This window comes from Microcebus murinus, chromosome 10 (assembly GCF_040939455.1).
Source record: "Microcebus murinus isolate Inina chromosome 10, M.murinus_Inina_mat1.0, whole genome shotgun sequence".
NCBI lineage: Eukaryota > Metazoa > Chordata > Mammalia > Primates > Cheirogaleidae > Microcebus > Microcebus murinus.
The window spans coordinates 12345789-12359299 of NC_134113.1; the positions used below are offsets into that span (position 1 = coordinate 12345789).

At 53.1% G+C, this 13511-nt stretch overlaps 1 protein-coding gene across 1 annotated transcript; it reads right to left on the minus strand.

The window, feature by feature from the left end:
* Window positions 1-2488: 2488 nt before the first annotated feature.
* HMOX1 (heme oxygenase 1) lies at window positions 2489-11515 on the minus strand. The gene is made up of 5 exons (XM_012787093.2): window positions 11083-11515; window positions 9714-9834; window positions 6811-7302; window positions 5424-5523; window positions 2489-3240 (listed from the first exon to the last, which is right to left on the minus strand). The coding sequence occupies exons 1-5, from the start codon at window positions 11103-11105 to the stop codon at window positions 3110-3112; spliced, it is 867 nt and encodes a 288-aa protein (XP_012642547.2). The 5' UTR covers window positions 11106-11515; the 3' UTR covers window positions 2489-3109.
* Window positions 11516-13511: the final 1996 nt, after the last annotated feature.

The window sequence follows — 13511 nt, forward strand, 5'->3', positions numbered from 1 at the left end:
AAAAGTAGAAAAAATTAGTCAGGAGTCATGGCATGCACCTGTAGTCCCAGCTCCTTGGGAGGCTGAGGCAGAAGGATTGCTTGAACCCAGAAGTTTGAGGTTGCTGTGAGCTAGGCTGGCGCCACAGCACTCTAGCCCATGCAACAGAGTGAGACTCTGTCTCAACAAAAGAAAAAAGAGAGAGAGAGAGACATACAGTTAGCTCATTCTATTTTAATAGCTACTTAATCTTCCATAGTATAGCAACAAAGACTCTCCTTGGCCCGGCGCGGTGGCTCACGCCTGTAATCCTAGCTCTCTGGGAGGCCGAGGCGGGCGGATTGCTCGAGGTCGGGAGTTCAAAACCAGCCTGAGCAAGAGCGAGACCCCGTCTCTACTATAAATAGAAAGAAACTAATTGGCCAACTAATATATATAGAAAAAATTAGCCGGGCATGGTGGCGCATGCCTGTAGTCCCAGCTACTTGGGAGGCTGAGACAGAAGGATCGCTTGAGCCCAGGAGTCTGAGGTTGCTGTGAGCTAGGCTGACGCCACGGCACTCACTCTAGCCTAGGCAACAGAGTGAGACTCTGTCTCAAAAAAAAAAAAAAAAAAAAAAGACTCTCCTTGACCAAACTCTAGCTGGGTTCCTCTGTGCCCATAAAGATGTGAACCAACACTAACAGTTTCTAATAGCTCCAGGCCACCCTTAAGGTGGCTGCCTAAGAAAATTCAAGGCTGCCAATAAATTTTTATTGTTTGTTCCACCTGGCACCTAGGATGCGACCTCTGTCTCCTAATCTCTGTGGGATACTGGATAATTTTTTAATTTTTTTGTAGAGATGGGGTCTTGTTATGTCACTCTGGCTGGTCTCAAACTGCTGGCCTCAAGCAATCCTTCCCACTTAATGCCTCCCAAGCTGCTGGGATTACAAGGGTGTGCCACTGTACCCTGCCTCAATCTTTCTTTAAAATGCCCATTCTAAATTAGCCGGGTAGAATGTTGCATGCCTGTAGTCTTAGCTAAGCTGAGGACAGGAATATTGCTTAAACTCAGTAGTTCGAGGCTGCAGTGAGCTATGATGATGCCATTGCACTCCAACCAGGGTGACAGAGCAAGACCCTGTCTCAAAAAAAAAAAAAAAAAAAAAAGAAAAGAAAAAAAGGAATTAAAATGCCCATTTACCTCTGTATAAATCGAAGGTGAGTTTGGTTCATACTAGACCCTTTTCCCTGTTGCAATTGTTATTACTGATTAAAATCTGTCTTTACCACTTTTACTAGTGTCTGGCTTTGACAAATGATAGAACACAGATTATTCAGCCATTCTCTTATTAGAATTCGACATGGTTTCTCTCTCTCTTCCCTCCCTTCCTCACTACAATGAATATCTTTGCCCCTTTCACATGAGGGAACTGGGCCCAGGGTGGGCGGCTGCAGCTGCTGTTTGAATGCCTACGCTTTGCATACATAATCTCACAGAGTGGCTCCTGGACCTGGTGCACATTGGACTCTCCCAGGGCTCTGTTCATAAACATTGATTCTTTTCATAAACATTGAGTCCCACCCCAGATCTCCGGAATCAGGACCTCCCAGCGTGGAGCTCTGGATTCAATGGTTAAGTGTCTCCAGGTGATTCTGATGCCACCATGTACACACTGACTGGATCCTCCCACCAGGTGTGGGAAGTGTATTGTTCTTATTTACCAATGAACAAAATGAACCTTGAAGTGACTTGGCCAAGGTTCCAAACTTGGTGACACAGTCAGAACTAGGGACAAAGATCTCCTGACTCCCAATCCTCAGGTACTAGTCAAATAAGAACATGCCTTGTCCCCTGCTCTGTCCAGTATACCTTCAGTGCAGGGTTTTCTAGGATTTCAGTTGCATTCAGGACTTAGGAACCTGGCAAAGACTTGGGTTCTGGAGTTGGACAGGCCTGGCTGAAATCCTTCCTGACCCTCAGCATAACAACCCTCAACATAGAGATGACATAGGTGAGATGACTCCCATGGTACAAAAATCACTAACCACTGGTCTCCTTCCTTGCACAGTAGGAGCTAACAGTGTACAGTGTTGGCATTTAACATGCATCTCATTTGCTTTCCAAGACAGATAGGCAAGGTGAGTATTGCTATCTTCATGTCACACATGAGAAAACAGAGCCCCCAAGAGGTTATGTAACTAATCTCAAAGCAGGAATTTGAACGCTGGGATCTCACTCCTGTCCCCAAGAGTCACTAGACAGAAGACATAACTTTTATCCCAGAATCTGCTCATTTCAGCCTAACAGGGCAACCCCATCCTCAGGAAAGGAGCGTTTCCCATCAAGCAGGGCTCAACACAATGATTTGCTCACCACCCGCTTAAATCTCACCTCCCAAATTCTCAAATGACCGACTCTGGCCAAACCCACCATCACCACCTCTCCCACAAGGCCTTGGAGAAACAAGTGATGGGGAGGGCAGCTCCCCAAGGACAACAGAGCCCATGAAAAACACTGCAAGGTACTATCAGACAAAGTCATTTATTATTTCACACAAAAGTTAGAGACCAAGGCCACAGTGCTGTTAAACACCTCCCTCCCCCCACCCCTCCACCCCCAAGAAAACCACCCCAACCCTGCTATAAAAACAATAGAACACAACAAAATACAGTTCAGGCTGAGCCGAGAACAAGTGGCTCCGACTCAAACAAGACAAGAAACACAAGACATAACATCTTTACACATTTATATAAAAATTGCCATAGCTCGTGGGGGAAGTGGTTACGGCTATGTCAACAAGGAGACTGTGAAACTAGAGAGTCTAGAGGTTCAGAACAGCTGCCACTTCTGGCCACGTCTTCTGGGCTCTGCTGCAGGAACTGAGGATGCCGAGGGGCAGGGCCGGGCCCCTCGTCCCACTCTGAAGGGCAGGCCACTGGCTGCATGTGCTTTTGGGTTAGGAAGATGCCACAGGCTCCTTACTCCTTTCCAGAGAGAGAGACATAGCGGGAGGGCTGGGGGAGGGAGCCCCACAAGCTTCCTAGGCCCAAGATAAGGAAGCCAGCCAAGAGATCGTCCCTCTCCAGAAAGAAGGCCTTCCGTCGGACAAAGTTCATGGCCCCTGGGAGCCAGCACACATGCATTCACATGGCATAAAGCCCCACGGCAACCGTCGCCACCAGGAAGCTCAGTGTGAGCACCCATCGGAGGAGCGGGGCCTGGGAGAGGACGTTGACCTGGGGCTTCCCTCTGGGAGTCTCCAAGGGGGTGACGTCTGAAAGAGAAAGAGGCAAGGTCAACAACAGGTGGGTGGGTGTGGGGGTGTCTGACACACGGAAAAGCACGGCAGAGGGGCAGCAGCATCGCTGGCACTGTCATTGCCCAAGGCCAGGATTCTGCTAGAGCACAGACAGGTGTCCCTCTGGCCACTGCTTGCATACCTTCAAAGATGGGGAGCTTACTAATTCTCCAAGTTGCCCATTATCCCACATTCAGCCGGGCCACACTGTAAGAATGTTCTCAGGCCCTAGGCATAGTTTTCAGATTTCTTCCTGCTATCGGGAAAGTTCTCGTCTTAAGCTTTACTGGCCAATAGGTCTGAGCTGTAAATCCTCACTTCAGACTCAGACAGTTTCTAAGAACGGTGGTCATGGGGCAGGAGCTAGAAAGCCAAAGCTCTGAGGTCAAAATCCAAATTCATTTACATGTGGCGCTGGAGCCAGCCATGCAGTCTGGGTGGGTGGGCCGCCCACCGCCTCGGGCACAGAGTGGGTGTTCCCTAGGTTCTTAGAAGCGGGACAGAGCCCAGGGAGGACTCTGGAGCCAGACCAGCTGGGTTTGGATCCTGGCTCCACCCTGGGCATCTGCAAGAGGGGCTTCCTGGGAGGAAGTAGGGCCCCCAGCTTGGTGGCCCAGGGTTACAGCCACGGGGAATACAAGCACACAGGTGCCCCGCTGCATTTTACGTTGTCATTCGTATTAAAGTTTCCTTCTGATGCACTTGGGGACCAGTCCTCAAACTTTTGGGTCTTGGGACTATTTTATACTCAAAGGTGACCAGTTATCTATCCAGAAGAGCTTTTGGTTGTGCCAGTATAGCTATTGCTATTGACCATGTCAGAAATTAAAAGCAAGAAATTCTTCACACGCAAGAACACACAGGCGCACATTCCAGGAGCCATCAGAGCCACAAGAGGCCATCACATGCCATGTCACCTTTGCAAAGCTCCAACACACATTCACGAGAAAGAGTAAAGGAAGGTCAAAAAATAGTAGTAACAACATAAAAATAACTTTGACCTCACAAACCCCCTGAGAGGGTATTGGGACACCCACTCCAGGGTACCACACTTTAAGAACTGCTGCCTTGGGGCAAAGTCCTCCCACCCCACCAGGTAGCCAGTCCCATCATGACTGGCCACATTCCAACCCTCCTAGGCACAGTGCCAGCAGAAGGGGCCACGTGGCCCTGGCAGGGGTGGGAAGCCACAGGCCAGGTGGCTTAGGGTGGCACTGAGAGGGAAGGCCCAAAGTAACCTGCCAATAGCTTCCCACCTGCTCCCAAAGCCACACTCCTTCCCATAATGCATTAGGCCTGGTGAAGGTACATTTTGTGGAGCACTTTGGTCCTTCTGGCTGTTTCCCAGATGTTCTCGCTACAGCCACAGTCTTGACTGCTCTCTAGGGCACATGAGGGAGGGGCTGGCACATGCGACTCAGAAGGGACAGGTAGTCCTGTAGTGTGTCAGCAGCCGGAACAGGCACCCTGACTCTGGCCTACAGCAGGGGGCCTGCTCAGGAACTTTTAAAGGGCCTAAAAGAGCCGCGTGGTGGCTCACACCTATAATCCTAGCACTCTGGGAGGCCAGGGCCGGTGGATTGCTCAAGGTCAGGAGTTCAAAACCAGCCTGATCAGAAGTGAGACCCCCGTCTCTACTGAAAATAGAAAGAAATTAATTGGCCAACTAAAAATATATAGGAAAAATTAGCCGGGCATGGTGGCACATGCCTGTAGTCCCAGCTACTTGGGAGGCTGAGGCAGGAGGATTGCTTGAGCCCAGGAGACTGAGGTTGCTGTTAGCTAGGCTGACGCCACGGCACTGTAGCCTGGGCAACAGAGTGAGACTCTGTCTCAAAAAAAAAAAAGAGAAAAAAAAAAGGGCCTAAAAGGGAGTCTGAATTAAGTGTGTGTGTGGGGGGGGGGGGGTGTGTGGTTGCCTGTGATGTCTATCTGAAGGATCCTTGTGTACTGCTGAGCCAATGAACTAGAACTAGCTCAACCTCCCTAGATTTTCCAGGTGGGGAAACTGAGGTAAGAGAAATCTCACGGCTTGCCCCGAGTCACCTGCTAAAGGTTTTACCCGCACTCTACTTCTCACACAAAACATTCAGAAGACAGGAGAGTACAGATACTACAGACAGCGGGCCAGGCCATGTCCCCCTCCCTGGCAGCCTCACCTTGCGCCCTGCTCTGGGCCCGCCGGTGAAGGCCCGCTGCCTTCGAGGGGCTCTGGTCCTTGGCGTCCGGAGTCAGCAGCTCCTGCAACTCCTCGAAGAGCTAAAAGGCAAAAGACACACAGACCCGGCTCAGTGAGAGATGCTGCCAGCCCCAGCTGAAGGTACGACTTGGAAATTTTCTTATGAAATATTTTGGAGCTAAAATCGTAAGAAAAATATTGAACATTCCTGTCCCTTTCACCCACTGTAAGGGATAAGGTGCTTCAGGGACAGCTGGCGTCCCCGGCCTGCTCTTCCCTCCCCTCCAGTGACAGCTCCCCCGGATTTAGAGTTCGCCGTGGCCATTCACGACCTTAGTCCTGGCCTTACGCAAAGCGCTGTGTTGCTTGTTCTGAAACAATATGTGAGCGGTATCCTAGTCTAGGCGCGCTTTCTGCAGCTGCTTTCTACACTCGGCTTTGTATGTGTGAGATTCAGCCTGGGGTGAATGAATGTCCAATAGTATTTATTAGCCTGGTTTTGCAGATGAGGAAATGGCAGCTCCCAGAGGTTACATGCTTTTCCCAAGACTAACCCAGAGGCCAGGCACCAAGAGCCGGCGTGCAGAGGGGCTCTGACTCCAAATCCCCTGTTCTTTTGACTATACTTCCCTGAAAGACACAGTTTTTCTTGGATTATTGATTGGATTGAGGTGGTGGGGTGGAAGGGAGGGGCCTTGCTCCACAACGGGTGCAATGGGAGGCTGGGAGTAGGAAACTGGGAGGGCGTGAGCCAGAGCCCCAGATCCCCCGGCGCCTCCAGGTGGTGGGAAGAGCGAGAGGAATAACTCTCTGGTTAGAAGGAAACCTACCCTCCACCTCTGCCCAAGAACTCATCCTTGCTCAAACTCCATCCTCCCCCTGGATCTGGGCTACTTGTAGAAAGATGTAAACCGCCTCCCTGGCTGGACTGAGAGTCCCTGGCAGGTAGAAGCTGTGTAACCCCGGCAGTGCCAACCTGGCTGCACACAACTACACATGACTTGTATGTTGCCACAGACCGGCGCAGACTGCGATGCTCTCACTGTGAGTCTCATGCCGTGATGAATGACAGTAGCTAATGTTTGAGGCCTTCCCCTGTGCCAGGCACTGCTGGAGGGACTTTAGTGATATGAAGTCACTCAACCCTCCCAACAAGTCTAAGGCTATTATTACCCCTGTTTTATAGATGGGGACACTGAGGCACAGAGAGATGGAGGGATTTGCCCTAGGTCTGGTAAGTGGCAGAAGTAGACTCCGGCTCCCTGCATGCAACCAGGACCCCCAGCCCCCTCCCCGACAGTAAGAGAAGTGAGGCCGGAGGAGCGGCTGCAAGAGGCAGCGGCTGTCCTAGGCTGCCAGACCCTCACCTGGATGTTGAGCAGGAACGCAGTCTTGCCCTCTTCCACCACCCTGTCCCTGACCTCGGGGGTCATCTCCAGGGAGTTCATGCGGGAGCGGTAGAGCTGCTTGAACTTGGTGGCGCTGGCGATGTTGGGGAAGGTGAAGAAGGCCAGGCCCTCGCCGGAGCTGGGCAGGTCCAGGGCCTTCTGAGCGATCTTCTTGAGGACCTGGCCCCCGGACAGGTCACCCAGGTAGCGGGTGTAGGCGTGGGCCACCAGCAGCTCGGGCTCCGCGCGCCCCACCTCGTGGAGCCGCCGCACGTAGCGCTGTGTGGCCGGCGTGTTGGGGACGACCTCCTGCCAGCGGGGCCCGTACCAGAAGGCCATGTCCTGCTCCAGCGCGGCCCTGCGGTGCAGCTCCTCCGGGAAGTAGAGGGGCGCGTAGACCGGGTTCTCCCTGTTGCGCTCGATCTCCTCCTCCAGGGCCACGTAGACGTGGTACAGGGAGGCCATCACCAGCTGAGCCAGAGTGAGCAGGTCAGGCTGGCCACACGAAGACCCCGGCCCATCCCTCCCCTCCGCTGCCGCCACTTCTCAGCTGGGCTCTGCTCCTGCTGCACCCCCAGCCCCTTCCACACACAGCCACAGGGATTGTCACAATAGAGAAATGCGATCACGCCCTCTCTCGCCTAAAACCCTTCTACCCCACTGGGTGAAACGTGGGCTAATTTAATCCTCATAAAAATCCAGCAAAGGAATTGCTATTCCCATTTTACAGAAAAGGAAACTGAGGCTCAGAGAGGGTATGAGACATCGAGGTAGCACAGCGAGTAAGAAATGAAATTGGATTTAAGGCCAGGCATTCCTCAGGAGCCATTGTGGCTCTGGTGCAGGGGAATACCTGAAATGAACATGCTTAAAGGAAGCTGGCCAGGTGCCTCTGGCCTTTGACCTCTGGGTGACCCTCTGCAGGGCATAATTCTCCTTCCCGAAGGCCCACTCTGAAACCCACCACCTCTGGACACTGGGCTGGGGCGACAGGCCCCAAGCGCACCTTGGCTCGGGGAACTCGCTCCCGTTACACATTAATACTCTAGTTTGAATTTGAAGGAGGACGAAGTTATGATGTTCCGGTTGAGGTTTCCAAGTTATTTCTGAGCCATAAACATTCACCACAGCCCTATTCCCTGAGGGGACAGAAAGCCAGGCAGCCTGATAAAAAAGATCCCAGGTTTTCAAGCATGAAGGACTCAGTTCTAACCTCAGCTCTGCCAGTCCTCAGCTGTGTGGCCATGGGTGAGCCACTTTCCCTCTCTGGTCTCAGCTTCCTACCCTGGAGTGGGAGATGATCTGAGGCCTGTGTGATTCTGTGCAAGTCAAGCCTCAGTTCCCCCGCCTGCCACACACTACTCAGGGGTGGTGTGAGGGTTAAGAGAGGTGACGCAGGCAAAGTACAGGGTGCAGCCCAGCACTTAGCACTCAAATTAGAGAGGCTGGGATAAGTGCTACCTCCGCCAGCCTGATGCAGTGAGCACTGGGTTCTCACATGCGTCTCGGTGCATACTTTGAACTCTGTGACTTAGAGGCAAGATCCAAAGTCTACGGTAGCTGTGGATGGGACAGACCGGTGGTCACCTCCCACCCCTCCTTGCCTGCAGTACACTGCAGCGACTGGGTGCATGCCATCTTTTGGAGGGAGCAGGGAGGATGAGGAAGACCCATTACACACTCAAGGGCCCCACCCACCCTAGAACTGCGCGTTACATCTCCCCCACCGAGGCATCTCTCGTGTTGGGGGGGGAGGTAGCAGATTGCAGAAGGGAGGGGTTGGCACACCCTCTGTTCAGCCTGAGCAAGCCTTTCCCCACACTGACGTTTAACACCCAACACCCGTCTGGTTCTTTGTCAAGCGCTTTCCTTGTATTTGCATACATTTCACAACAGTGCCAGGAAACAGCAAAATCAATGTCTAGCACATAGCCGGTGCTTAAGAAAACCCTGATGTTGAAATCCCATTTTACAGATGAGGAAAAGGTGGCTTAGGGAGGTTCGATGAGGCGCCCCCGGTCCCACTGTTAAAGGTCCTGCTAGGGCTCGAATCCACACTACCCCTTATCTTCAGAGGCAAATTAGAATTAGGAAAGAGAGCAAGCTCTGAAATGAGACTGGTCTCCATTTGATTTTGGCCTTTTCCACTTACTTACTGGCTGTGTAACTGTCTGTTAGTCACTTGACCTCTCTGAGCCTCCCCTTCCTCATCTTTCTCACCAGGGTTGAGGCACAGATGAGAAATCAAGTGTATAAAATGCTCAACACAGGCCGGGCGCGGTGGCTCACGCCTGTAATCCTAGCTCTCTGGGAGGCCAAGGCGGGCGGATTGCTCGAGGTCGGGAGTTCAAAACCAGCCTGAGCAAGAGCGAGACCCCGTCTCTACTATAAATAGAAAGAAACTAATTGGCCAACTAATATATATAGAAAAAATTAGCCGGGCATGGTGGCGCATGCCTGTAGTCCCAGCTACTCGGGAGGCTGAGACAGGAGGATCGCTTGAGCCCAGGAGTCTGAGGTTGCTGTGAGCTAGGCTGACGCCACGGCACTCACTCTAGCCTAGGCAACAAAGTGAGACTCTGTCTCAAAAAAAAAAAAAAAAAAAATGCTCAACACAGAACAGGTGCTCAGTAGATGGCATTGCTGGCTCAGCCCCTCCACAACACTACATAGAGGGCTATGAACTTGCTGTGTTACCTTGGGTAAGTCACCACCCCTCTCTGAGCCTCAGCATCATCATTTATAAGATGACTCCCTTGGACATGCTCACCTGGTCCCTCAGCATCCCTGGCACCAGTCCCCACTTAAGCTACTGGCCTCAGCCTTGATTACTCCACACCTGCCACGCGCTCCGCCAGGGGTAGTCCCACCTGGGCACATACCTTAAAGCCATCTCGGGTCACCTGGCCCTTCTGAAAGTTCTTCATGAACTCCGTGTTCTCCGCTTGGGTGTGCACCTCCTTGGTGGCCTCCTTCAGGGCCTCTGACAGATCCTGAGGCATGCTGCAGAGGAAGCAGGGTGAGGGTGAGGATGGGCTTCTTCCCGACCGCCTGTCGGGAGGCCTCCCAAAGACTCCCAGTCCCATACCGGCCATGTTTCCTATTGCTTTCAGATGCAGCTCTGTAAACACTGTTCAGGCATTAAAATACTGGCATATAGTCCCCCAAACCAAGGAGGAAAACCCTGCTATCCGTTATTCCCAGTGATGGTGAGGAGGAGGTACAGCAGGGCCCAGAGAAGTAGCAGGCCGTGTGAGCACTCATCACCAATGTTATAATTGCTCTGATTGGCTTCTGGACCCCATATTTAATTCATTTACTCTGTTGAAGTTTCAGACATAAACCTCACAACCCTCTATAATGGTATGCTCATCATCAAAGTGCTTGGCTAAAAAGCCTGAGAAAGTCAGGTGCATAATCCTAGCACTTTGGGAAGCTGAGGCAGGAGGATCGCTTGAGGCCAGAAGTTCGAGTCCAGCCTGGGCAACATAAAGAGACCTCGTATTTATTAAAAAAAATATATATATATCAGACAACTGACTTGTTTGGCAAAAAAAAAAAAAAAAATAGGAAAAATTTGGCTGGGCGAGGTGGCTCACCCCTGTAATCCTAGCACTCTGGGAGGCTGAGGCGGGTGGATCGTTTGAGCTCAGGAGTTTGAGAGCAGCCTGAGCAAGAGTGAGACTCCATCTCTACCAAAACTAGAAAGAAATTAATTGGCTAACTAAAAATATATAGAAAAAATGAGCCGGCTTGGTGGCGCATGCCTGTAGGGAGGCTGAGGCAGAAAGATTGCTTGAGCCCAGGAGTTTGAGGTTGCTGTGAGCTAGGCTGACGCCACGGCACTCACTCTAGCCTGGGCAACAAAGTGAGACTCTGTCTCAAAAAAAAGAAAGGAACCAAACACTCTCCACCAGGCTGGGGGAGCCCAGGGATTCCAGATTAGCCAGAGAGCATCTCCAAGCACACCTCAAAAGTTGGAAACAAAAATAAAAAAGTTGGTTGCTCAAGTGTGGATACCATAGGGACATTCCCATAGGGTCACCCATGGCACACCAGGGCGCCGGGCATGTAAATCACCCCTTCTCCCTCCAGCTACCCCATCGGCACAGGCAGGAGCCGAACCCAGCTCTTTTTGACTCCAAAGCCCAAGTTCCCCGGCCCTCGGCTCTGTCGCTCCTGGCTGTGTCTCAGGAAGGGACGGAGACGCGAGCCGGGCGGGGAGGGAAGAGCCCCGCGCCCCGCGCTTGCCTGTCGGGCTGCGGGCGCTCCATCGGGGAGGCTGGTCTCGCCGGTGCTGGCTGTGGGCTGCCGGGTGCCGGGTGCGGGTGCTGGCTGTGGCTGCCGGGTGCGGGTGCTGGCTGTGGCTGCCGGGTGCTGGCTGTGGCTGCCGGGTGCGGGTGCTGGCTGTGGCTGCCGGGTGCGGGTGCTGGCTGTGGCTGCCGGGTGCGGGTGCCGGGCGCTGGCTGTGGCTGCCGGGTGCTGGCTGTGGCTGCCGGGTGCTGGCTGTGGCTGCCGGGTGCTGGCTGTGGCTGCCGGGTGCTGGCTGTGGCTGCCGGGCGCTGGCTGTGACTGCCGGGCGCTGGCTGTGGCTGCCGGGTGCTGGCTGCGCGGGCGGCGCTGCGCTCGCAGGCAGGGCGGGCAGTGGCCGTGCGGAGCGGAATCCGCGCCGCCCATTTATGCTCGGGGCGGGTCACGTGGCCGGCCAACAGCTGATGCCCACTCTGGCCCGCCGTTGCGACACCCGCGGGGCCGCCCCTGCGCCGCCCCCGCCGCCCCCGGCCAGCGCGGGGTGGAGGGGAGCGGTCATATGACCCTCGGAAAACAAAGCCTGGCCACAGGACGTTTAGAGAGAAAAAAAACCAACTTCGGGAAATCCGAGCAGCTGCGGGCTCTGGGTGTGCTTGTGGGCTTCCAGAGCCCACTACCCATTGATGGGACTTGGCGCCCCCAGGAATCCAGAAGGTTCCAGAGAGGTGGGAGGCAGCGCTTGTCAGAGCAAGAGGCTGGTGGGCAAACGTCAGGGACTTGTTCCCTAAAATGTCACCTCCCCGGAACCCTCTGCTGACAGCCTGCCTCCCCACACCCTCTTTAAATGTACACTTAGGCCCTGTTTTGTGAGGACCCACTATGTGCTAGAGGCCGCACTGGTATCATGGTTCATCCCTACAATTACCTGCTAGGGGTGGATCACCCCCATTTTACAGATGGCAAAACTGAGGCTTGTGTGCCCAGGGTCATACATAAAACAGGAGGCCAGACTCCAAACCTAGGGAGAAGTCTAAGTCTCCACCTACCTCCTCCAAGCTCTGTTGACACTTGGTACACACCTGGCCTGGGACACCTGTCAAACCGCCTCCCTGACAGGACGTAGGGGACACTCACTCTCCCGGTGCCTGTCCGGTCCGATTTGTCTCTTATCCGCAGTGCCCACTTGGGGACTGGAGTGGAGCCGGCCCTCGCCAATCACCCATTGAATTGATTCTGCATGAGGGGGACGGCTCCGGACTGAGGGGAGACAGGGTCACTCACCCAGTGGAGTACAGGGGAGGGAGAAGATGGGGAATGTAGGCAATTTTTTTTTTTAGAGACAGGGGTCTCACTATGTTGCCCAGGCCGTAGACAATTATTATTGTTATTATTAGTTCTTTACAGAACTTGGGGCTGGGGAGAATGTAGACAATTCTGTCCAGGGGCAGTAAATCATTAGGGAGAAAGAATAGCGTGGGAGGTGTGTGGGGAAGACAGGACTAAGCAGACACAGTCGCCCAGGTAACCTTGGAGCTGCCCTCAGAATAGTTGGATAGTCCTCTGGTTGAGGTGATAGCCCCAATCTGTTCTCTCCTCCAGTGGTTATCTAATGAGATCTCTAGAAAGAGGGCTTAAGACAATTGCATTTCTTTTGGAAAGCAGCTTTCTCGGTCAGATGAGGGCATTCCGGAGAAAGTACCTGGGGGTGAGGGCGGGGAGGTTGGGGAGGGAGCAAGACTAGGTTAGAGGGACCTTGACTCTGGGGCAGCTTCCAGGGCCTCTCAGCATGTCAAAGGGCCAGTCTTAGGATGTCACTTTATTTTGTTTTTTTTTTTTTTTTTGTTACCAAGCAGCTTTTAAGGATGTCACTTTAAAGCATGTAAAGCCTGTAAAGCCCGAGGACAAGGACCTCGTCCGCTTTGCTTTGTAAATGCACAGACTGGAGCAGTGCTGGCCTGTGCGGACAGTTACTAATACTGAATGCATGAATGAATGTTTAGACTCTACAAGGTCTCTTTGTGGGAAAAATGCGTGTGCGATCTCATCTGATCTTGACCTGCAGCCCTGCAAGGTGTGTACGGTCACCATTTTTATCGCCATTTTGTCCACATAAGGACTCAGGCACAGAGAGGGTAAGTAATTTTCCCAAGTCACACAGCTAGTGATGGCAGAGCCAGGTGTCAGTTTATAGCACTTTGAAGCCGGACCCCACGCTCCTGACCGCCACTCCCAGCCCCTCTCACAAAGGCTCCCGGGGGAGCGTAGGGGAGGAGAGTGTGAGGGTCTGAGAGCTCGCCATGTGCAGATCCGGACCCTGTCAATCCAGGGACTCCAGAGGGTAACACTCAGGTGCTCCGACCACTTTCTATTGAACGCAGGGGAGCAGAGACCCCGAGAAGGGGAGGGACTTGGCCAGGCTGCGCCCCCAT

Excerpts from the sequence above, each read along its gene's own strand:
- HMOX1 (XM_012787093.2), bottom strand. The coding sequence starts at position 11,105 with ATGGAGCGCCCGCAGCCCGACAG. Across the intron at positions 7,303-9,713 it reads TGACCCGAGATGGCTTTAAG|CTGGTGATGGCCTCCCTGTA; the intron begins GTATGTGCCCAG and ends ACTCTGGCTCAG. Across the intron at positions 3,241-5,423 it reads GGCCCAGAGCAGGGCGCAAG|ACGTCACCCCCTTGGAGACT; the intron begins GTGAGGCTGCCA and ends TTTCTCTTTCAG.